This window comes from Pseudorca crassidens, chromosome 1, assembly GCF_039906515.1.
Source record: "Pseudorca crassidens isolate mPseCra1 chromosome 1, mPseCra1.hap1, whole genome shotgun sequence".
In the NCBI taxonomy this organism is placed as follows: Eukaryota; Metazoa; Chordata; class Mammalia; order Artiodactyla; family Delphinidae; genus Pseudorca; species Pseudorca crassidens.
The window spans coordinates 75,229,562-75,254,360 of NC_090296.1; the positions used below are offsets into that span (position 1 = coordinate 75,229,562).

The 24,799-nt window shown below is 46.0% G+C and overlaps 1 protein-coding gene and 1 long non-coding RNA gene across 5 annotated transcripts in view; one reads left to right on the forward strand and one right to left on the reverse strand.

The window, feature by feature from the left end:
* LOC137226278 (uncharacterized) overlaps positions 1-10,238 on the forward strand; it is a 96,696-nt gene extending 86,458 nt beyond the window's left edge. For both annotated transcript variants that reach the window (XR_010944280.1, XR_010944282.1), the window contains one exon: positions 6,756-10,238. This is a non-coding gene — a long non-coding RNA (uncharacterized lncRNA). The remainder of the gene's footprint in view (positions 1-6,755) is intronic.
* Positions 1,535-23,212, reverse strand: ABHD4 (abhydrolase domain containing 4, N-acyl phospholipase B). 3 transcript variants are annotated; one of them, XM_067740765.1, is made up of 7 exons: positions 23,112-23,212; positions 19,351-19,439; positions 17,779-18,151; positions 17,472-17,626; positions 15,606-15,717; positions 7,571-7,757; positions 1,535-2,076 (listed from the first exon to the last, which is right to left on the reverse strand). In XM_067740765.1, exons 1-7 carry the CDS (start codon positions 23,171-23,173, stop codon positions 2,071-2,073), a joined length of 984 nt encoding a protein of 327 aa, XP_067596866.1. In that variant the 5' UTR covers positions 23,174-23,212; the 3' UTR covers positions 1,535-2,070. The 3 variants fall into 3 exon arrangements, with proteins under 3 accessions (XP_067596866.1, XP_067596855.1, XP_067596877.1); XM_067740754.1 differs by lacking the exon at positions 1,535-2,076 and adding an exon at positions 5,373-6,855; XM_067740776.1 differs by lacking the exon at positions 1,535-2,076 and adding an exon at positions 5,373-6,855 and having other exon boundaries at positions 23,005-23,144.
* Between the last annotated feature and the right edge of the window lie 1,587 nt (positions 23,213-24,799).

Genomic DNA, 24,799 nt, shown 5'->3' on the forward strand with positions numbered 1-24,799 from the left:
TTATGTTTAAATGTTTTGTCTTGCCATAAAATATGAATTTTATTTCACAGCCTCTTACTTTACTTGTATTTGCCCTTATACAGCCCACTGGGAGCCCATTCCTGCAATGCTTTTTGCTTCTACAAGCTTTTTCAGCTACAGGTAAATGTCTGTGCTGGACCAGGTACAAATCAAAGTGAGCACACCTGACTCCTGTCTGATGGAGCTCACCCACACAACTGACAGATGAACATAAATCAAAGTGAGGATTACCTTTGGCAGGAGAGATTTTTTTGTTTCTATTCCTTAATTTTTAACTATGAAAATACACAGTAATTGTAAAATTTCCGCCAGTACAGAAGTGTATAAAATAAACCATGAGAGTTTTACCAGCCAGTTCTACTCTCCAGCAGCAAACATTGTTAATTAAGTAATTTATGCTTATAGAACATACACATACTTATTCATACACACTTAACTTTTATTGTACAAAAATGGGATGGTGTTATATGAATTGTATGCAATTTGATATTTTAAAATATCATTCCTTGCCAATACCTATAAAACTATATAATATATTTTTAGGTGTCACTTTTATAAACAATGGGTACTGAGATTTCTAGTATTTTGTCAATGGTGCTAAAAGTTATTGGCATAAATTCCTACTCTTAGTACTCATGGCTTATAGCGTTTGTCATTTTAAATTTCAGTAGATTATTTTGGTAGAGTCTACCAAATTGTCTACAAAATTTGTGGTAACAATTTCCTCACCCACAAACATTGTACGAAAATGTCCATCTTCCTCACCATTGGCATCACGAGATATTGTCAGTCTTAAAAATTTTTTTGTCCTTCTGCATGTAAAAAATTTACAAGTTCCTTTCCTATTCTGGTCTTCTCTAATGCAGCACGTCCCAGACTTTAGGATTTTATTAAAATTAATTAATGATAGGGGAAAATCCCTCGAAATTGATGTGTTTGGCAAGCAAGAAATGACATTCCCTTCCACCCCAATCTTAGAATGTCAATATCTTTTCATTAAAGAACATAGCTTAATCTTGGTAGGGTTAGGGCTTCCCTGGTGGCGCAGTGGTTAAGAATCTGCTTGCCAATGCAGGGGACATAGGTTTGAGCCCTGGTCTGGGAAGATCCCACATGCCATGGAGCAACTAAGCCCGTGCACCACAACTACTGAGCCTGCACTCTAGAGCCCACGAGCCACAACTACTGAAGCCCATGCGCCTAGAGCCTGTGCTCCGCAACAAGAGAAGCCACTGCAATGAGAAGCCCGCGCACTGCAACGAAGAGTAGCCCCCGCTCTCCACAACTAGAGAAAGCCCGTGCACAGCAACAAAGACCCAATGCAACCAAAAAAAAAAAAAAAAAAAAAAAATCTTGGTAGGGTTATAAAGGACATAATTTCAGAATTTAAAAATATTGAAAAAAAATTATTTCATCGTAGACCAGAAACCCTTTGTCATGGACCAGCTTTAGTCTGCAGACCCGTGTAGGAAACCACTGATGTAATACATGTTTAAGCAGCTTTATTTGGACACTTTTCTCTTTCCTTGAAAATTTTGGGAAGTACATAATGTCCAGTTTTTTAGTTACCTTATAATTTATCAGAGGTCCATAAATCTTTTGTCTTAAGTCACAAGCCCTCCTCCAAACTCTGTCCTTGACACTACATCAGTTGTCAGGTGTCAGCCTTGTGCTCTTTCTTTTCCAAAGTCAGACACTTTGCACTGAGGAGATGAAAATATTGTCTGCAACCACACGTCCTTCAGAGTCCTCTTTGTCCCAGGTTTCTTCTGGTTGTATAATTTGTTCTCACATGTATCAACTAAAGGTTGCCTATAACAAACTCTGCATCAGGCCTCAGAACACACTGGAGGAAGGAGCATCATTAGCAAGGTCAGGTCTGCAGAGGGCTCCTCCTACCCCATTAAGAGTCACCAACCAGGAGAATGTGGTCTTGTCTTCCTGGGTTGGGGGAAGCCTCTGTGCATCTGTTGGCATCAATGAATCCTTAGTATTCTGTCTAGGAATTCATTATTCTCACAGGTGCCAAGCTGAGATTGTCTTTCCTCCTCAACCCTAGTGAAGAGTGATGTTTAGTAGGATAAAGGCAAAGGCTTTTCTAGTATAATAATGCTGAGCTTATGCTATGAAAAACAGTCAACATGAGCAAGTGAAGAAATGGTTCATCTTGAGCTATTTCACCTGGATGGGGTTGGCACGGACCCTCAAAATCTCAAGCATCTCACTTGCTTTCTCCAGATAGACCAGGACCCTGGGAGAGGGGGTGGAGATCAGAGAAAAAGGACCCTCCAGACCCCATCTAAGAAGGACTTGGTGTGAACTGACAGGTCACATGATGAGAAAAGTGATGTTTTGCACCATTCATTGGACACTTATCAGCCAATAGGATTATTTTCTATCTGCTCACAAACTGTACCTGCAGCTGTGAGATTTCAGCATGACATGCCAGAGTGGACAGAGGTATTCATCAAGATTTCACCACCCTTTTGGCAATGAAACCAGACTGCATTTTTAGCACACGTATTTCAGTGTCTATCTCCCAAAGAGGAAGTTATATTTAGCACATTTCCTGCTAGCCACTGAACAGTGCAGGACCTTCTGGGTCTGGAGTTAGTCACAGCCCTTTATGTCTATCTGTGGAATCCCTCCTTGTAAACTACTAGGGCTTTGAGGAGCCCGAGTTTATAGCATGAACTCTTACCATAAATCCTTAGAACCCACCAGGAAAGGTGCTGATTGGGTAGTATGTTCATAGTGACTTCTTAGTCCCAGCCCTGGGAACATTAGGAATGCCCCAGTCAGATGGAGTGTGTGTGTGTGTGTGTGTGTGCACATGCTTGCATGCATCCATGTGTTTGGGCATGGTAGTGTAAATGGGGCACTCTGGGTGACCTTCTTCAGACTTTTAAAAAAAAATTTTATTGGAGTATAGTTGATTTACAATGTTGTGTTAGTTTCTGCTGTACAGCAATGTGACTCAGTTATACATATACATATATCCACTCTTCTTTAGATTCTTTTCCCATATAGGTCATTACGGAGTACTGAGTAGAGTTCCCTGTGCTATACAGTAGGTCCTTATTATCTATTTTATATATAGTAGTGTGTATATGTCAATCCCAATCTCCCAATTTATCCCTCTTCCTTTCCCCCCGGTAACCGTAAGTTTGTTCTCTACATCTGTAACTCTATTCCTGTTTTGTAAATAACTTCATTTGTACCCTTAGACTCTTCTTGTACCTACTCCTGAGGAATGTGTTTGCATTGCGTTGGGTTTGGGAAAATCAGATCAGCATGTTATACAGCCTCCCAAAGAGAGGAGCGAACAGGAGATGAACTTTCAGGGCCATAGGCCCTACTTTTCCACATGGATCTTCTGGGTCAGGGTCAGAGACACAGGGTCCCTTAGACCAGTACCTGCAGACAGGGGGCCTCAGAATCTTCTAGGGAATGTGTTTAAATGCAGATGTCATGGTCAAACTCCACCCAGGTATACTGAATCAAACTCTGGAGTATACAGCCGAGGAATTTATATTTAAAAAAATACCCTAGATTGTTTTGTGATGTGAGTGGGTTTGCTGACTACTGCCTTACTTGGCCCTTCCTGCAAGGGGATGGTAGCAGCACTCAGCGTTGACATCAAGTCTTTTTGATTTTACCTCCGAAACATTTCTTGCATCTTCTCTGCATGTCTACTAATCACTGGCCAAGTCCAAGCTACCAGCATCACTGGCCTGGACCACTCCGTGGCCTCAAAGTTTCCCCTGTGGGGACTCATCCCCCTCCAATCGGTACTCAACACAGCAGCCAGAGTGGTCATTTCCAGTCTCAAGTCAGATTCTGTCACACTCCCCACCCTACCCTGACCCTCACTCCAGTTATTATTTTTTTCTTTTTCCTTTCTTTTTTCTTTTTTCCTTTGGCTGCACCACACGGCATGCGGGATCTTAGTTCCCTGACCTGGGATCAAACCTGTGCCCCTGCAGTGGAAGCATGAAGTCTTAACCACTGGACCGCCAGGGAAGTCCCGCTCCAGTTATTTCTTTCCATCGCTTTTAGGATGAACACGACATTCTTCTCACAGTCAGAGGACCTGCAGGACTGGATCCGCACCCTATACCTCATTTCACAGCCATTGTTCCTGCTAATAGATCTCTCCACAGACCTGCCCCCCCCACTCCTTTCACCTGCTCTTCCTTCAGGCTCAGCTGTCATCACTTCCCCAGGGACGCCTTCCCAACCTCTCAAGGGCTGCACTTTTCAGTTGCAATTTTTTACTAATTGATGCAATAATCTGATTAAACACGAGTCTTCATGTAGAATGTAATTTCCCGTGGAGGCAGGGACCACATTTCTTCACTATCACAGCCCTAGTGCTTGGCTCTAAATACCTGTCCTCAGGACTTCCCTGGTGGTCCAGTGGTTAGGACTCGGCACTCTCACTGCCGAGGTTCACAACCAGGTTCGATACCTGGTTGGGGCACTAAGATCCCATAAACCGAGTGGCAAGGCCAAAACAAAAACAAAAACAAAAACCTGCCCTCGCCTCCATACGGCAGGTGTTGTCCATCAAGCAATCTTCAGTCAGAGAATATGCAGGGTCCTCGGATAGACCAGAGCTTTGTAATTATACCCAGGAGTTCCATTCACTTGTTCATTCATTCATTCATGATGACAAATGTAGGATTAAGTGCCATTTTGAGCTGTTAAATTCTGGGCCTAGCTGGAGTCAGCCAGCACAGCAGGCACCGCTGGTAATGATTTGAACATGTCTGAACACTTGGCGTGCCTCACTTCCCTTGGCTCAATCAAAATAAACATCTGCTGAACATGAACTAGGCGCCAGACGTGCCCGCTGTCCTTAAGCAGCTTGTGGTCTAGGGAGGAAAGACAGACGCGAAACAAGTGACTACAAGTTTATGAGTTTTACCAAGGGGCATTCGAGTGTGCCTTGGAGACACAGAAGAGGGGGTGCGAGTCTAGTCTAGGGGTTCAGGGGAAAGCTTCCCTGCAGAAGGAATATTTGAGTTGAGGTTGAGGGTGAGTAGGAGTTAGAATAGGCCCTAGGGAGCAGTCCAGGTGAAGGCCAAGGTGAACTTCAGATGATAGGGCTATTTAATGGGCAGTAGGGAGCACCCAGTTCAGCCTAATTCTCCTGTGAGTTGGGGCTTGGCCCATCCAGCCCTTATCCATCCTCTTAAGGGGCGGATGCTGCACTAAACGGGAGAGGGAGTCGAGTGGCCTGTGCGTGGGTACCTCTCGGGGCTCCCTCCTCTGACTCAGGCGGCACAGGAGCTGTTGTGAATTCAGCACCACTCTTGTTGGAGCAATATTAAACATCATCACCAAAGGCAGTTTTGACTCATTTATTTATTAATATAGAAAAGGAGCCCAAGGCAGCTGGACCAGTAGTACAAAGCACCAGGAGTTAATACTATTCTGGTGAAAGGGTTGGCTTTACAAAAGTGAAGGAGTAGGCAAGAGCTGCCCTGGTTCTGGGGCCAGGCCCAGCCTACTGCCCAGAACCTCGGAGCAGCACCTGGAACCAGCCGCTGGGAGAGAGTGACGGGGGGTCGGGGGCTGATGAGCTGGAGACCAGAAGGACAGGTGGCAGGGATGGAGGGCCAGGCAGTGAGAACCATCCTGTGGCTGATGAGGACAGGCAACTGCCGGCTGGAGGCTCCCCACTGGACCCTGGGCGGAGGCTCACGTGAGCCTCAGCTCCGGGGGCAGGTAGAAAAACCCTGCAGATACTAGAGAGGACGAGGATCCAGACACAGCTCAGGGTTGAAGGGCCTTTCCCTTCTCTCCACCAGGAGCCACCTTTCTCAACACTATGGGTGGGGCTTCAGGGCCCAAGGCACAGAGGGAGGCCCAGAGGCCTCCCAGCGGGAGGAAGAGGGGGCAGAAAGGAAGCACTTGAATGTTCCCAGCTTAGGCAGCTGGGGCTGAGACACAGGGCAGGCAAACAGCACCCCCGTACAATGAGGCTGGAACGCAGGGCTGGGTTGGGCTTATCCTCAGCCAGGACCAGCCCCATGGCAACGGTGCTTGCCTCAAACCTTAGCAAACAGAGTCTGCTGTGAGCACTGGCTCTCAGCAGACCCGGGTGCCAGCCCTAGCTCTCCTGGAACAGAGCTGACTCACCATGGACCAGCCATGCCCTGCCCTGCCCTGGGCCTCCTCTGTTAATGAGGGCTTTGGATATGACCTCTCAGGTCACGGGAGCTGCAGGACCTGCTCTTGGTACTTAAGTGGGAACCAGTCCCAACCAGACTCCGGACAGAACTGGCATGGGCCGGGGGGCCGGGGGTGACGGGGGAGGAAGATGTTCCTGCACGGAACTTACCCCACACACACTCCAGAGCCAGGAAAGGCCACTGAGAGCCTCTCCTTCGCCCAGGGGAGGCGGCCGCCCTCCCTTTGGCACAGGGGGGACGCAGCTTGGTGTGACCCTTCATAACCACACCTGGGTAACACTCGGCATGGAGAGAATGGGGTGGCACTCTGCAAGCCTTTATGCTCTTCCCTGGGGTGGGGAGCTCAAGGCCACTTGTGGCTTTTGCCTCTAGCCCTTAGCGTAGAGAGGAGTGCTCTCCTTCTGTGGTCCTGCCCTGGGGACAGCCCGAGACTCTGCCTGGCTGGCACATGTTAGTTGGTCAGGAAGGGACAGAGGGGTAAGTAAGGAGACAGGGAGGTGAGAGTGAATCTCTGGCTTTCTCCTCGCCCTCTAGGGAGAGCAGCTCAATCAACCGAGTCGCAGATCTCCTCCACCACTGCGTTGAAGATGTGTGGCTGGTCCGCGTACACGTGGTGTGAGGCGCCCTCGATCTCCTGTGGATGGAGGACCCCACCAGGGGCGGGACAGCCCTTTATTCAAGGCACTGGAAAGCTATTGCACCATTTCTTTTTCCCTTAAGCCTGCTTGCCCGTCGCCCATGAGCACTTACTTTATCTAAGACAACAGTCCACCTTTCTCCCCAGATCTTGGCACTTCCCTGTGGGAGTCAGTGAATCCCAATATCCCATCCTTACTTCTCCCATGGCGCCTGATTTTATCTTTCCTTCCATGCCAGCCCCTCCAGCGACCTGCTCATGTCAGCGACCTGCTCATGTCATCCACATGTCCACTAAAGCAGGGTCCATCAGGCACCAGCCTAATTAAGCATACTCATTAGCAAATGAGGGTGGGGGGGGCGGAGGAGTGTGGTGGGAAGGCTTCATGGCAGCCTCTACAGTTCCCAGCTCTGGTTTGGGGTGGGAATTACAGGGGGTGGAGGGACAGCGTGGTGCCTGTGCCTGACTACTGGACAAGAATCTGCCTTTCAGATGAACTGAGCTACACAGAAGTGAGAAGCCCCTAATTATGATTTTACAGAGAGCCAACCCTTTCAAATCCACTACCATAGCTCAACCTGTCCACTCCTCTTTCCCCTCGACTCTCCCATCACCCTTCGCTACCCTGACTCAGCTACTCTGGGTCAGTCAACACGTGCTGGGATGTTGCAGTGTTTCCACCTCAATCCTGCTCCTCCAGTGGCCAACGTACCATGTCTCGGACGTAGGAATCCGGCCGCTGCAGCTTCACCTTTTTTCCCGTGCTGGTGTCTATCCAGGTGTTGGCCCCGTAGATCATGGTGATGGGCATTTCTTTTTGAATCAAATGAATTCGCTCTAACATGGGTCGCCGGGCCCAGCCGAAGGACTCCATCATGGTTTTGAATGCCGTCTCCCCGCTGAAGAAGCAAAACAGGGTGAGGCAATGAATAAACGCCACAGCCTAAAATGTCAGTTTGTTGATCTCAGAGGCTGGGGAAGTATCTTTGTCATTCTTTGTGGTCCTCTCAGAGCCCAGCGCTGGGCTCATTAAATATTAGGAAGATTAGGAGACAGGACTGAATCTCCAGAGGCTCCTATCACAGATGAGTTAGGAGGGACACACTTGTGGAAACCCCATGGCACTGAGAATTATCCAAGAGCCTAATAGGTTACTATTTATTCAACAAATATTTATGTGGCATCCCGGAGCTGAGGGTGGGGACATATGAACAAGACAGACGCAGTGCCTGCCCTCCTGGAGCTCACATTATCTTCATACTTTAGGCATAAATAATGAATTATATGATTAACTTAACTTCAAATTTCCCAAGAATTATGAAAGGGTGGCAGAGCTCTAGGAGAACACAGACTAGGGACTTGGCTTCCTGGGGCTGAAGGAGAGGGTCAGGGGGTTCACTTGGGGAGGGCTCTGATGAGCAAGTACTACAGAAGCACAAAGGGCTTGCTGAAGAGAATGGAATGAAACGTCAGTCTTGTGAGGACCTGGGGGGAGCAGCAGTTTGTGCGACTTGAGAAGCAATGACGGCCAATCTAATCTCCTTTGCTCCCTGGCCATTTCCTTAGGGAGAGCTAACCGAGGCTGTGTCACGAGGGGTCTGCAAGGCTGGGGCAGAAGCCAGCTGTCCAGGTTGCTCTCCTGGGAAGCAGGAGAGGTTGGGGACACCGCCACCCAGCAGGCTCAGCCTGTTTGGGAATTATATCCCCAGTCTCCTTTGCACCCCTGAGATGAAAGAGAGCCTGGGTTCTGCACAGGCCACCAGAAACAGGGCTCCTCCTTAAGGCAGTGCAGCATAGTGGAAAAATCATGGACTCTGGAGTCAGAGAGGCATAAGTTCAAATCCTGGCTGTAGTTTCTAAGCAAGTCATGTAAACAAGAATACACCTTAATTTTCTCATTTACAAGCTGGGAGGGGTTATACCCACTTTATTAGGTCATTGTGAAGAAAATGAAAATATGTACAAAGCCCCTAAATCTAGGTGAAGCAAAGTAGGTACCCCATCCCCCAAATATTCTTCTTTGGCCAAATCGTGTGTTTTCCAAGGGAATGGTAAGAGTTACCATGAGCTCATGAGGGTTACAACTCAGGAAGACTCGGGGGCTTATAAAATTGAGTGATGGTGTTTGGGGGGAGGGGCTGGTTATCACCGATGTCATCTCTGCTTCTTCTAGGACCTGAATGAGGTGTGTGATTATGTACTCTGTGGCTTAGATTGGGAGGCCATTCATTATATGGAACTAGAACTAGGTCTGGGACTGGGGAATGCTCTGAGGAAAGGGCTAGGGGTGGGCCTGCAGGGTCTCAGAGGGTATGAGACTGGCACTGAGCCCAGTGGGGGCTGAGAGGAGTCGAGAGCAGGAAGCAGTGGGCTTCCTGATTTGACTGTTGAGCTGAGTTTCTATACTGCTGCTTAAGCAGGGCCCTTCACTCAGCTGGGCTCCTGAGGAATGTTGGATGAACAGTTCCCACGCTGCCTGAAAGCTGTCTGGGTTTGACGCTAATGCCCAGACAGCACTGCTGGAATGCAAAACCCCAGTTGCTTCACAGCTTTCGGCTGAACAGTCCTGAAATGAGGCATGGCAGTGCTGCTGCTCCCAATGACCTTGGCTCCCCCGAGATGCCTCCCAGTAGTGTGGGGTGAGGCCTCCACAGAGGTGGTGCCTCATGGTATCAGCCACTCACATGGCACTGCCTGAGGGGAAGACTACCTCCCTGACTCTGCCCTGGATGGCAGTTGTCAAGACTGTAGATCAGCAGGCTTCTGGGGCCTATGTCTGAGTTGTCATAGATATAAACTTCTAGAGATTCTGCGGACATCCCCAAATCCCCCAAAGATAGGGAAGGCATTCCTATCCCAACAGTAAGTATTTCAAGGTGCACATAATTAAATTTTTAAATGCATAATCTATCCATCAGCAGTTCTATTTGTAGGAATGTAGTCTAGAGATAGTCACATGTGAGCAAAGGAAGATACATAAGGAGGTTCCCTGAAGCAATGTCACATGATATCTCAGACCTAAACTAACAAGAAGATTCAGGAATTACAGGCCTGGGACAGGAGAAGACTTTCTTTTTTTTTTTTTTCTTTATAAAAATACCATGTTCAGAGAAGGAAAAAGAACTACAATCCTGCAGCCTGTGGAACAAAAACCACATTCACAGAAAGATAGACAAGATGAAGAGGCAGAGGGCTATGTACCAGATGAAGGAACAAGATACAACCCCAAAAAAACAACTAAATGAAGTGGAGATAGGCAACCTTCCAGAAAAAGAATTCAGAATAATGATAGTGAAGATGATCCAGGACCTCGGAAAAAGAATGGAGGCAAAGATGGAGACAATGCAAGAAATGTTTAACAAAGACTTAGAAGAATTAAAGAGCAAACAAACAGAGATGAACAATACAATAACTGAAATGAAAACTACACTGGAAGGAATCAATAGCAGAATAACTGAGGCAGAAGAACGGATAAGTGACCTGGAAGACAGAATGGTGGAATTCACTGCTGCGGAACAGAATAAAGAAAAAAGAATGAAAAGAAATGAAGACAACCTAAGAGACCTCTGGGACAACATTAAACGCAACAACATTCGCATTATAGGGGTCCCAGAAGGAGAAGAAAGAGAGAAAGGACCCGAGAAAATATTTGAAGAGATTATAGTCGCAAACGTCCCTAACAGGGGAAAGGAGATAGCCACCCAAGTCCAGGAAGCACAGAGTCCCATACAAGATAAACTCAAGGAGAAACACGCCGAGACATGTAGTAATCAAATCAGCAAAAATTAAAGACAAAGAAAAATTATTGAAAACAGCAAGGGAAAAATGACAAATAACATACAAGGGAACTCCCATAAGGTTAACAGCTGATTTCTCAGCAGAAACTCTACAAGCCAGAAGGGAGTGGCATGATATACTTAAAGTGATGAAAGGGAAGAACCTACAACCAAGATTACTCTACCCGGCAAGGATCTCATTCAGATTCAACAGAGAAATCGAAAGCTTTACAGGCAAGCAAAAGCTAAGAGAATTCAGCACCACCAAACCAGCTCTACAACAAATGCTAAAGGAACTTCTCCAAGTGGGAAACACAAGAGAAGAAAAGGACCTACAAACACAAATGCAAAACAACTAAGAAAATGGTCATAGGAACATACATATCGATAATTACCTTAAACATGAATGGATTAAATGCTCCAACCAAAAGACACAGGCTTGCTGAATGGATACAAAAACAAGACCCATACATATGCTGTCTACAAGAGACCCACTTCAGACCTAGGGACATATACAGACTGAAAGTGAGGGGGATGGAAAAAGATATTCCATGCAAATAGAAATCAAAAGAAAGCTGGAATAGCAATACTCATATCAGATAAAATAGACTTTAAAATAAAGAATGCTACAAGAGACAAGGAAGGACACTACATAATGATCAAGGGATCAATCCAAGAAGAAGATATAACAATTATAAATATATATGCACCCAACATAGGAGCACCTCAATACATAAGGCAACTGCTAACAGCTGTAAAAGAGGAAATCGACAGTAACACAATAATAGTGGGGGACTTTATCACCTCACTTACATCAATGGACAGATCATCCAAAATGAAAATAAATAAGGAAAAACAAGCTTTAAACAACACAATAGACCAGATAGATTTAATTGATATTTATAGGACATTCCATCCAAAAACAGCAGATTACACTTTCTTCTCAAGTGTGCACAGAACATTCTCCAGGATAGATCACATCTTGGGTCACAAATCAAGCCTCAGTAAGTTTAAGAAATTGAAATCATATCAAGCATCTTTTCTGACCACAATGCTATGAGATTAGAAATGAATTACAGGGGAAAAAACGTAAAAAACACAAACACATGGAGGCTAAACACTATTTTACTAAATAATCAAGAGATCACTGAAGAAATCAGAGAGGAAGTCAAAAAATACCTAGAGACAAATGACAATGAAAACATGACAATCCAAAACCTATGGGATGCAGCAAAAACAGTTCTAAGAGGGAAGTTTATAGCTATACAAGCCTACCTCAAGAAATAAGAAAAATCTCAAATAAACAATCTAACCTTACACCTAAAGGAACTAGAGGAAGAAGAACAAACAAAACCCAAAGTTAGCAGAAGGAAAGAAATCATAAAGATCAGAGCAGAAATAAATGAAATAGAAACAAAGAAAACAATAGCAAAGATCAATAAAACTAAAAGCTGGTTCTTTGAGAAGATAAACAAAATTGATAAACCATTAGCAAGATTCATCAAGAAAAAGAGGGAGGGCTTCCCTGGTGGCGCAGTGGTTGAGAGTCTGCCTGCCAATGCAGGGGACACGGGTTTGTGCCCCAGTCCAGCAGGATCCCACATGCCGCAGAGCAGCTGGGCCTGTGAGCCGTGGCCGCTGGGCCTGTGCGTCCGGAGCCTGTGCTCCGCAACGGGAGAGACCACAACAGTGAGAGGCCTGCGTACCACAAAAACAAAAACAAAAACCAAACAAAACTAAAAAAGAAAAAGAGGGAAAGAACTCAAATCAATAAAATTAGAAATGAAAAAGGAGAAGTAACAACAGACACTGCAGAAATACAAAGCATCCTAAGAGACTACTACCAGCAACTCTATGCCAATGAAATGGACAACCTGGAAGAAATGGACAAATTCTTAGAAAGGTATAACCTTTCAAGGCTGAACCAGGAAGAAATAAAAAATATGAACAGACCAATCACAAGTAATGAAATTGAAACTGTGATTAGAAATCTTCCAACAAACAAAAGTCCAGGACCAGATGGCTTCACAGGTGAATTCTATCAAACATTTAGAGAAGAGCTAACACCCATCCTTCTCAAACTCTTCCAAAAAAGTGCGGAGGAAGGAACACTCCCAAACTCATTCTATGAGGCCACCATCACCCTGATACCAAAACCAGACAAAGGTACTACAAAAAAAGAAAATTACAGACCAATATCACTGATGAATATAGATGCAAAAATCCTCAACAAAATACTAGCAAACAGAATCCAACAACACATTACATACACCATGATCAAGTGGGATTTATCCCAGGAATGCAAGGATTCTTCAATATATGCAAATCAATCAATATGATACACCATATTAACAAACTGAAGAATAAAAACCATATGATCATCTCAATAGATGCAGAAAAAGCTTTTGACAAAATTCAACACCCATTTATGATAAAAACTACAGAAAGTGGGCATAGAGGGAACCTACCTCAACATAATAAAGGCCGTATATGACAAACCCACAGCAAACATCATTCTCAATGGTGAAAACCTGAAAGCATTTCCTCTAAGATCAGGAACAAGACAAGGATGTCCTCTCTCACCGCTATTATTCAATGTAGTTTTGGAAGTCCTAGCCATGGCAATCAGAGAAGAAAAAGAAATCAAAGGAATACAAACTGGAAAAGAAGAGGTAAAACAGTCACTGTTTGCAGATGACATGATACTATACATAGAGAATTCTAAAGCTGCCACCAGAAAACTACTAGAGCTAATCATTGAATTTGGTAAAGTTGCAGGATACAAAATTAATGCACAGAAATCTCTTGCATTCCTATACACTAATGATGAAAAATCTGAAAGAGAAATTAAGGAAACACTCCCATTTACCACTGCAACAAAAAGAATAAAATACCTAGGAATAAACCTAGGGAGACAAAAGACCTGTATGCAGAAAACTATAAGACACTGATGAAAGAAATTAAAGATGATACCAACAGATGGAGAGATATACCATGTTCTTGGATTGGAAGAATCAATATTGTGAAAATGACTATACTACCCAAAGCAATCTACAGATTCAATGCAATCCCTATCAAATTACCAATGGCATTTTTTATGAACTAGAACAAAAAAATCTTAAAATTTGTATGGAGACACAAAAGACTCTGAATAGCCAAAGCAGTCTTGAGGGAAGAAAATGGAGCTGGAGGAATCAGACTCCCTGACTTCAGACTACACTACAAAGCTACAGTAATGAAGACAATATGGTACTGGCACGAAAACAGAAACATAGATCAATGGAACAAGATAGAAAGCTCAGAGGTAAACCCACGCACCTATGGTCAACTAATCTATGACAAAAGAGGCAAGGATATACAATGGAGAAAACACAGTCTTTTCAACGAGTGGTGCTGGGAAAACTGGACAGCTACATGTAAAAGAATGAAATTAGAACACTCCCTAACACCATACACAAAAATAAACTCAAAATGGATTAGAGACCTAAATGTAAGACTGGACACTATAAAACTCTTAGAGGAAAACATAGGAAGAACACTCCTTGACATAAATCACAGCAAGATCTTTTTTGATCCACCTCCTAGAGTAATGGAAATGAAAACAAAAATAAACAAATGGGACCTAATGAAACTTAAAAGCTTTTGCACAGCAAAGGAAACCATAAACAAGACAAAAAGACAACCCTCAGAATGGGAGAAAATATTTGCAAATGAATCAATGGACAAAGGATTAATCTCCAAAATATATAAACAGCTCATGTGCTCAATATTAAAAAAAAAACCGAATCCAAAAATGGGAAGAAGACCTAGATAGACATTTCTCCAAAGAAGACATACAGATGGCCAAGAAGCACATGAAAAGCTGCTCAACATCACTAATTATTAGAGAAATGCAAATCAAAACTACAATGAGGTATCACCTCACACCAGTTAGAATGGGCTTCATCAGAAAATCTACAAACAACAAATGTTGGAAAGGGTGTGGAGAAAAGGGAACCCTCTTGCACTTGGAATGTAAACTGATACAGCCACTATGGAGAACAGTATGGAGGTTCCTTAAAAAATTAAAAATAGAATTACCATATGATCCAGCAATCCCACTACTGGGCATATACCCAAAGAAAACCATAAATCAAAAAGACACATGCATCCCACTGTTCATTGCAGCACTATTTACAATAGCCAGGTCATGGAAGCAACCTAAATGCCCATCGACAGACGAATGGATAAAGAAGTTGTGATACATATATACAATGGAATATTACTCAGCCATAAAAAGGAACAAAATTGGATCATTTGTTGAGATGTGGATGGATCCAGAAACTGTCATACAGAGTGAAGTAAGTCAGAAAGAGAAAAACAAATATCGTGTATTAACACGTATATGTGGAACCTAGAAAAACAGTACAGATGAACTGGTTTGCAGGGCAGAAATAGAGACACAGACGTAGAGAAGAAACCTATGGACACCAAGGGGGGAAAGCTGCGGGGGGGGTGGGGGTGAGGGGGTGATGAATTGGGCAATTGGGATTGACATGTATACACTGATGTGTATAAAATGGATGACTAATAAGGACCTGATGTATAAAAAAATAAATAAAATTCAAAAAAAAATACCATGTTCATATCACTTTTTCAGTTAAAAAAAAAAAAGATCTTTGCAAATGTTTTCCAGTCTTTTTGCCTGTCAGGCTAACTGCCTATCTCCAGGGAAGAGTAAGGATCCTTCTCTAGAGATGGGCGGCATGTTTAATTAATCTATTATCTTCTCCATCCCTTTGCGCCTATCCCTGGGAAAGTCTCTGGAAACCATCAAGCCTGCTAATGCCTATGTTCCCCTAACTGAGTGAGAGCTCCGTGGAAGAAGAAATATAGCACAGAATGATCCTGGGACCGTTCTGGAGTTTTCCAGCAGCTCGAGTTTTAGCTGCCAACCCATCGACCTGAGCTGACTCTGGAAGCTGCCCTCACCTGGGATTCTGGGCATTGCAGTGGTAGATATACTCCGATATAGTATCATCGTCAAAGAAGTCTGCAAACTTGCGTTTGAAGTCTGGTCGGAATCGCTGTACCAGGCTGGGCCCTGGGAGGGGACAGAACGTGGAGAGGCCGATTTGAATAGGGAGGAAAGACTCCTGCTTTTGTATGTGTTAACAACTTTAACCAAACATTATTTCTCCTAAGGGTTTGTTTGCTTTGTACACTTAATGTTGTAGTGGCAGACAGAGCATGGAAGTCTTTTGGGAAGCTCCAGGTGACTACAAATGACAGTCAGTTAGTTGCCAAAGAATTTAGACAGTCTAATGTCACTGAGGAACCAGATTATCTGCAGCTCAATGAAGTCCCAAGATCTTTCTCTCCAAGGATCACAAGCCCCACTGGAGTCCATGGTTGAGATGCTTTGCTTTTACAGTCTGAGCTATGTTCTCTTTCTCCCCGAGACCCTTTATGGCCGTTTAATCTTCTGAAGGTAGTGGATGAAACCAGACCACCTCCCAAGAGCCCTCTCACGTTCAGGCCTGTAATAGAATACGAGTGAAGAGGTGAACCTAATGCTGGCATCTCAGACTCGGGGCACAGTTTTAGAGCAATCTGTTCCCTTCACCTTTCTTTAAATAGTACATATACAAGCAGTAGGGCACATGAAACACACTGTAAAAACTGGGCCTAATAAAAGATCAGCTTCTGGCCTCTCTCTTCTGGTCTGCTCTCTCTGTGTGAGAAGCAAGGGGTGAGAGGGAAGCAAAGCCGGGATCCCCTGGGCCCTGGTCCTCCTGCATGGCTGCCAGCCAACCTCCCGAACCATAACAGCTCTGATGCCCATGCATGGACCTGGCCAGAGGCAAGTCCAGAAATGGGGAGAGTGGTTAGAGCAGGGCTTCTCCCTGTAAAAGGATTATAGAAGGTCTGCTGGAGTGCACAGTGCTGGGTGCCCTAAGGAGGTCAGCCCTCTGCACATTGAGTATCCTTTGGCACCTGTGTCTCTTGCTTTCCTTCCTTTCTCCCCAAACTCCTACCTTCTGCTCAAGTGCTCATTTTTCTCTTTTATCCAGAGCCATTCTGTTTCTCTTGAAGGGCCTAGAGAGACAACTCTTATTCAGCCATTAGCAATTAATTCATAATAATTGGCTACTGAACATTACTGTGTATATATAAGCCATCAGTGCAAAATAGATGGCCACCCATCTTTTCCATAAAGGGAATCTGCTTTTCGCTTTATCAGAGTAAAAGGCTCCCCAGATAGGGAGGGTGCTAGCAGTGTGAGGTCAGAAGGCTGGGGCATATTGATCCCACTCACTCTGGCTGGCTCCCCCCTCCTTCCCTCCCTTCACTCACAAGATTTGCTGACAGCTACTAAGTGGTGAAGATGTGGTGTCTGACTGGGGCAGGAGCTTGCCTGCCGCTGTGGGCTAGGCTGGAGGCTCTGGTCCTGACCTCTCCTGGCAACAGGTGCTGGGTGAGCTGCAGGGATGGGATCCAGCAGTGGTGACCACGCTGAAACACCAACAAGCTGCCATAAACATGTAGCACAGAAACTCAGCAGAGGAAGAGTCACCTCACAGCCCCTTCCTCTCTCTCTGGGGCACAGAGTAGCAGTTCTGCTCCATCTGTCTCTTGCATGGAAAAGCTTTTTCCATGCAGCTGAAGGAAAAAAAGAACCTTCTGAAACTGCAGACAAAGACATCTGGTCCAGATTAACAGCTTTAAATAACAATGTTAGGCCTATTCCCACTTTTCATGAACAAGAGGGGATGGTGAGAGTCCAGGTGCAGTGGGGCTTCTAGAATGGGAGAGCCGTGGTTTGAGGAGATAGTTTTCCATCTGTAGACTACTCACCCCAGGGCCCAGCTACTCGAAGAACAGCCAGTGGATTGGAACGCCCTAGGACAGAGGCCACAGCCTTGACCCAGGTCGGGGGTGCACGGATCTGACTGGGGTCAGTTGGTCGGAGGGGAAAGCCCCATGGGTCCACCAGGATGAGGTGTTTAACTCTAAAGGAGGAAAAAGGAGGAGTCAAGTTGTCTTTGCTTGAAGGTATCACAGCCCTTAAATCACCCAGGAAGAGAACTATTGGAAACAAATACCGGAAGTTTCCCAGCAGGGCGAGGAGTTGTCGTGATGGAGATGGGTGGCTCCCCCTTACCTGTCAGGGTACTTGATGGAGTAGGAAGTGGCCAGGAATCCTCCCAGACTGTGCCCCAGGAGGATCATACTGGGGATCCCCATGGTCTCCCGCCACGTCTCTATAGAGGTCACAAACTCGTCCTCGGCCCCCTCTGGGTCCCTCGGGAACGTTGGCCTAGAGCTTCGCCCGAAGCCGAGCAGATCGAAGGTGTGCAGAGTGCGGCGGGCACTCAGTGAATCCATGTTGAGGATCCAGAGGCCCACGCCGCCCCCAAAGCCATGCACCATCACCAAGGGGGTGCGGTCCCTGAGCTCAGGGCTCACTGTCACCGTCCAGATCTTGTTCTGGTTTGGGAGGGACACATATCGGGCCAGGAACTTGTTCTGGAGGCCTAGGGAGAGGGGTCCAGGGCAGAGCAATAAGACTGTGTGCTGACAGCATCATCCTTTTGCTTGGACTCCCACTCTTCAGTTCTCTCTCATCCCCAAACCCTTCCTGACCTCCCTCGCTTTTCCTTTCACAACTCTCTGACCATACATCCTAAGAGTTCAACTCCAAGTACAACTTGTAGACCGTCTAGTCTGTAGGTATTAAGAGGGGCCATCTTATTCCTTGAGGCTATTTGGGTCCCTTTGGGTCCATGGTGGCGGTGACCCCACTGACCCCACAGAGCTTCAGCATCTATCACTCTTGTACCTGTATGTGCTTGGGGCTTGACCCATGGACAGTAGTGTCCTCACTGAGGGTATCTGGGAGGGTTGAGCCAGGTCCCTCTTAGGGACAGACCAAGGTGGGCAATGCTTGCACTGCTGGTGTGAAGGCAGTCACATGACAGAGCTGCCGGGCGGGGGCGGGGGGGGAAGTCACCTGGATCCCAGACAGCTTGAAAGGCTTGAAAACTGTGGCTGTGGTTGTACTTATCCCAGCCCATAAGAGAGAGGGTAGCCATGGCTGGGGCAGTGGCTATAGGGCGGGGAAGATCATATGAGGAATATGGGGAGATGTGGCCCAAGGATCTTGTTTGAGTCGGTGGCTGCTGGTGTCCCTGGGATGCCTTAACCCCCACAGAACACTGCCCACTAGAGCTGGTCTGTGGGAATCCCCAACCACTCTGGTAACTGGATGGCGGGGTGGGGTGGGGGGCGCTAATTGGGCAGAACACAAGGAATAGTAATATTAGAGAATACAGGACTGCTGGTCCTTGGGTAGGAAGATGGTAAATCTAAGAAGTGCTTGTGTGTTTGATGAGAAAGGGAGAGATGGCAAAAGAAAAGAATAGGAGAAGGAAGAAGTAAAGGAGAGAATGTGTACATTTGTACATGTTGTATGTTAATAGCTGGTAAGGGTTTGAGGTGAAGTTGTGGGATGTGACAGAAACCAGCATGACGGACAGGGAGGGAGATGTCAAGGAACCACTATCATGGAATGTGTGTCCTCTGGGCAAATCTTTTCCCTCCAGTCACAGACATCCCTTCCTCCCACCCCAAGCATTGTCAATCAGGAATCAGTGGGCTCAGTGTGCCAGGCTCCGGGAAGATCCTGTATCCTGGGCCTCCCGAGGGAGGTGGGACGAGTGTCCTTTCTACTTACACTGGAGGATCCTGGCTTCCACATTCTTCAGCTGAGACATGGAAGTGGGGCGCCAAGCGGGCAGCCAGCTGCTCAGCCAGCCTTGAGGCCTGGGACAGGGAGACACAGAGACACTCACTGGCAAAGCTGGAAACACTGATGCTCTCAGGCTTGCCGGCAGTTAGTTACAAAAGAGTTATCAGTGTGCAGGGTGTTTCCAGGCTCAGGAAACCTGCCCCTATGGCAGTCAGCAATTCCATGGCTGCCTGATAGACTGTTACTCTTCTCTGGTAAATGGTTATTAACAACAACATGCCCTTTGTTTCAACAGATACTCAGAATACCATGTGCACGACACTTCACAGTTTACAAAGCCCTTTCACATTTTTTTATCTCATTGGAGCTTTACAACTCCACTTTGTTACTGGTTATTATAATGTTCAAGGAGGTTACAAGGGGAAAAAAGCCAACTTTTAACTAATGTTTCAGTTCTCCTTTGCCATCCCTAGGACTGTATGTTCCCTTAGAGTAGGGAAAATTCCCATGCCACCTGCCCTCCTGGAAGGGCACCAGTGTTCGTGTGTGCCCTCTTCCAAGCCTCTGGAAGTACAGAGCACTGTGTCAGTGCCCAGTTGGGCTCTCAGGCAATCAATCAGTCCAGCCTTGAATGACATGATGGGAGAGGCAGGGAGTAGGATGAGGGATACCTGGGTTCAAGTCCTGCTGTGATTCCCTGACAGGACAAAGGTTGCCCTTGGTCTTGTTTCCAGTTTATAAAATGAGTAGAAAGCTCACACACGTCATCACCTCCAGTGGCATGCAGTAAAACAGACAAGATAACCTATCTTGCTTTCTACTTTATACCCAGGGAACTTTAAGTCATTGCAGGGTAGAGGTTGAAAGTAGCAGTTGTGGAATAATTTTTAAAAACCCTGGATCTAGGGACTTCCCTGGTGGTACAGTAGTTTAGAATCCGCCTGCCAATGCAGGGGACACGGGATCGAGCCCTGGTCCAGGAAGATCCCACATGCCGGGGAGCAACTAAGCCAGTGCACCACAACTACTGGGCCTGCACTCTAAAGCCCGCGAGCCACAACTATTGAGCCCACGTGCCACAACTACTGAAGAGCCCCGTGCTCTGCAACAAGAGAAGCCACTGCAATGAGAAGCCCGCACACTGCAACGAAGAGTAGCCCCTGCTCGCCGCAACTAGAGAAAGCCCACATGCAGCAACGAAGACCCAATGCAGCCCAAAACAAACAAACAAACCCCCCAAAAAATGCTTTTAAAAAAAAAAACACCCTGGATCTAAGTCACAATAATATCATTTACAAGCAGACTGGTGTTGGCCTGTTAAATAACCTGTCTTTGAGCATCTAGATATGGAAGGGACCTCATAAGTTGCCTGGGACAAAACAGATGCTCAATGAATGAGCTTTTATTATTCCTTTTCCATCCCATGTGATATTTCTCTTTTCTTGAACTCTGTCTGGATGAAGTGGATTTCACACCACCAGTTACAGAAAGGGCCTGTAAACATCAGAACAGTCAAGCAGGGGCATTCTGCGGGGGAGCGAGGGGAACTATTACCAACCCCCCCCATGGCACACATTGGGCATCCTGCTACATCATTTGAAGTGCAGAATTTTAGATTAGAATAATTCCCTAGAAATCTAGTCCAGCCTCTTTATTTTACAGATGAGCAAAGTGATGCCCGAAGAGGTTATACAGCTAGTTAGAAAAAGAAGCAGAACTAGAACCTGGATCTCAAATCCAGGTTTCGCCTTATTTTTTCAAGACCACACACGAATACTCACATTATACAAGCACAGTTTCACACTTGTCTGTTTTCTGAAAGGAGGTGTGACCTAAGGCCAGAGGCTGAAGTTCTAATCCTGGCATTGCCGCTCACCAGCAATGTGTCTTTGGACACATTATTTAGCCTTCTCTGTCAGTTTCCTCATCTTTAAAGGGAGGTAATAATAGTATCTACCTCATAGGGTTGTTATAAAGATCAAATGAATGAATGCACAGAGACATCACACTAGCACAAGATAAAGTCCCAATAAATGTTCTTGTCCCCAGCTAAATCATAAGCTATCTGTATTCCCAGTGTTTTGCAAGTAGCAAATCTCAGTGACTGAGGTTTGAAAGAAATACTGACGTTGCAGCTGAAACTGGTCCATCAATGGCTTTAGCCAGGTGAGAGCTGTCACTCTCAATCAATGCAGTCCTACAAAGACTCAGAACCCTTTGAATATTCCACTGGAATTCCTTATAGGCTTGAAGCACGGGCACCAAGACCACAGAATGTTGCCAGTCTTAAGAGACAAACCTTCTCTCCACCCCACAGAGACTGTGACAAGTCAGGGCATGTCATCTGGACCTCACATTGCCTTATATCTGCCCAAAGCAGCACTCAGGAGAAATGTTGTTCCAAGGAACAGCATCAAGGGCTGGTCTGCAGAGATACTCTTCAGGGAGAGCTTTTCCTCTCTTCTTCACCAAAAATGCTACTGGTAAAGCACTGGAAATAGTCCCTGGTACACTATCTGCTCCATTCCACTGGGGAGATGAGGACTGAGCTGGGGAATTCAGGCAAGAAGCAGAGCAGCCACTTAGCCATGAACTTAGCCTGGCTGGGGTTGTCTCTTCCCTTTAGGGTGCCTTTATCCTGATGGTGGGTGAGGCAGAAGGGGTTCTGTGCTGGGTGAGAAGACTGTTCTAGACCTCTGTGATCTTGAGGTCTCCTAACTTCTTTGGGCACTGGATTCTTCATTTGTAAAAAGGAACTGATCTACCTGAATCTCTACCAGCTCTAATATTCGATTTCTCTAAGTCATCGTAGCTATTGTAAATCTCCTCTTGGAACCATCATTTTGGAAAAACACCACTCTCCTGGGCAGTTCCTTCAAGTCCAGGAAGCTATTATTGTCATAACGTTAACTAGTTTTGCAAACAGCTCTGAAAAGGGGGGAACAAGGGGGAACACGGGATCCAGGAAAGGTCCAGTTTTGGTGAACACGGCCCCCCCGCCCCCTGCTTGGCTGGAAGCTGAGTCATTCTCCAAGCAACTTTTCCTTGCTCCTATCAGACTGTGAACTGCTTGTCACACCACCTACAGGTGGCATCCCAAACTTGATGTCCTTTAGACGGTGTTAACAAATTCCAAAAGCTCTAATTCTGAAACCGCAGCATTAAGGATATTGTTATGATGATTAAAAACTATCAACAAGGATTGCCAGCGACTAAGCGTGTTGGTTGGCGAGAGCGAAAGAAACTTGCAAGCCTATTAACCCAGACCAATCCCAGCGCAGTGGAGCCCGCTCTCCGCTTGCCACGCCTTACCCGTGCTGGGCTGGGCTAAGCAAGGCTCTTCCCACACCCCTGCCTCCCAACCTGGAGCAAATCCAGACGAGCAGACCTGGCTGTTACCCCCGCACCCGCGTCCACACGCTTGCTTTGGGGGAATCTGGGACATCACCACTAAATCTAATCCCAGGGTACATAGACTAGAGGGGAGCAAGGAATGAACGCGAACACTAAAGTGGAAAGTCAGAACCGCTGGGCTGTAGAAATCGTTCTCTTCCATTCCTCCCCTGGCTCTGCTGCCGCATCTTCTGGGCAAAAGGAAAGCAACCAAATGCAACCCCCCAACCCTCCCCTGAAGCCGACCTGAAAAAGGAAAGTCTGGAAGGTGTCTAAAACTGTTCCTCAGCCACAGACAGTCCCAGGTTCATGGCCCAGAGATAGAGATAGAGAAAGAGACAGGATTAACTCACTGCTGCTCCAGATCATCAGCCATAGTAAACAAGCCCTGCCGGGTCGAGCTGAGCCAGCCCATCCCTCCGCCTGACGCCAGCACCAGCTGACCCAGAAAAGGGTAGGATAGCAAAGTGGGGCGTGGCCAGCGCCGCGAACGGGGAGGAGGGGCCCCAGGACGCGGGCTGGGGCTCTGAACCCAGCCGGCTGGGACAGCTGGGACACATGAGATGTCTCCGAGAGCGTCACAGAATAGGACAGTAGTTCTGGTCACATATTTGGGGACAGTGAGGGAGATAAGTAGTACTGAAACTACCGAGTCCTTCACAGGAGCTCCATCAAACCTCTACTCTCTGATAATTAAAAAGTGAATTAACTACCCCGGCACGCTCCCGCACACCCACTGGGCTTCCCTATTATAGCCACCCCATGCCCTCAAGTCCACCCCTTAGTGTTCCTTCTAATCAGATGCTCAAGATGTTTGTGGAGACACTACCCACCGTTGAACGCGCCTACAAAGGGTCTGAGAGCCTGGGGCCCAAGTAGACTACCAAATTTCGCAAATAAAACCCAGGACGCCTAGTTAAAGTTGAACTGCAGATAAACAGCAAATACTCTTTTGGAGTAAGCATGTCCCATGCAATATTTAGGACATAAATGGGCATCCTGTACTTTATCTGGCCACCCTAAACCTAAGGCACACATGCCAAGATGAGCATTCCTCTGCTCTGGGGTTGTCTTTGGCGCCAGCCTGGTTCCCAGGGACAAGGTGGCTCAACCTCAGGTGTCCGTCAGTTTGGGATCCCTGCCTCCCCTTCCCCAGGGGAAGCAGCTGAAGGACTAGCCTACATAGGTGGGTCCGCTTTAGGTAGCTGGGATGGGGGCTGGAGAGAGAGAGGTCCTGATTGGCTTGCTCAGCAGAGGAGTCAGATCTTAAGGCTGACTCCAGAACTTACCTGAACTGGTAAACAGGGCCTGATGTCCCTGGGGTGGTCATCCTCTTGATTAGGTTAAAACCAGACTAGAGATAGTGGATGGTGGGTGGGAGAATGCTGGTGGTAGGGGTTTGTCAAGGTGGTTTGTTTTTTTAGCCTTCTTGCAGGACTCAGGAGATCCTGAGATTTCTTCTTTCTTGTAACACAGTGTTAAGCTGATCTGATTAGCATTACAAGGGATTGAAGTTTAAGAGAATAGACATTTATAGACTTTAGGGGTCTAGGAATTTGTAAGATGTGGGGCAAAGTAGTACAAATAGCAGAGGATCTGTCTCTCATTCATTCTTACAACAAAGCAGAGTTGTCCTAAACTTCAGGGTTCATTACAGTCATCTGGCTGGCTTGTTAAAAATTCAGGTTTCCAAATCCCTACCTGCTGAGATTCTAATTCATTTGGTTTGGTTTAATGCTAAAAGCTGCAATTTTAGGAAGCACTTCAGATGCTGAAGTTCAATGAATTCTGGGTGCAGGTCAGTTCTGGTTTTTACCACTTCTCTACTGCACGCTTGTGGGTAAATTATTTAGCATCTCTTTAATTTTCTTCTTCTGTCTTGTAAGAATTAACCAAGATAATTCAAATAAACATTTAATACATTTGTTTATGCTAAAAAGTTACCATTATTATTATTATATACACACCTATTCAAAGCCAAGCATTATGTTAGGCACTAAGAACACCATTATCAAAAGTAAAGAAACACAGGGAATTCCCT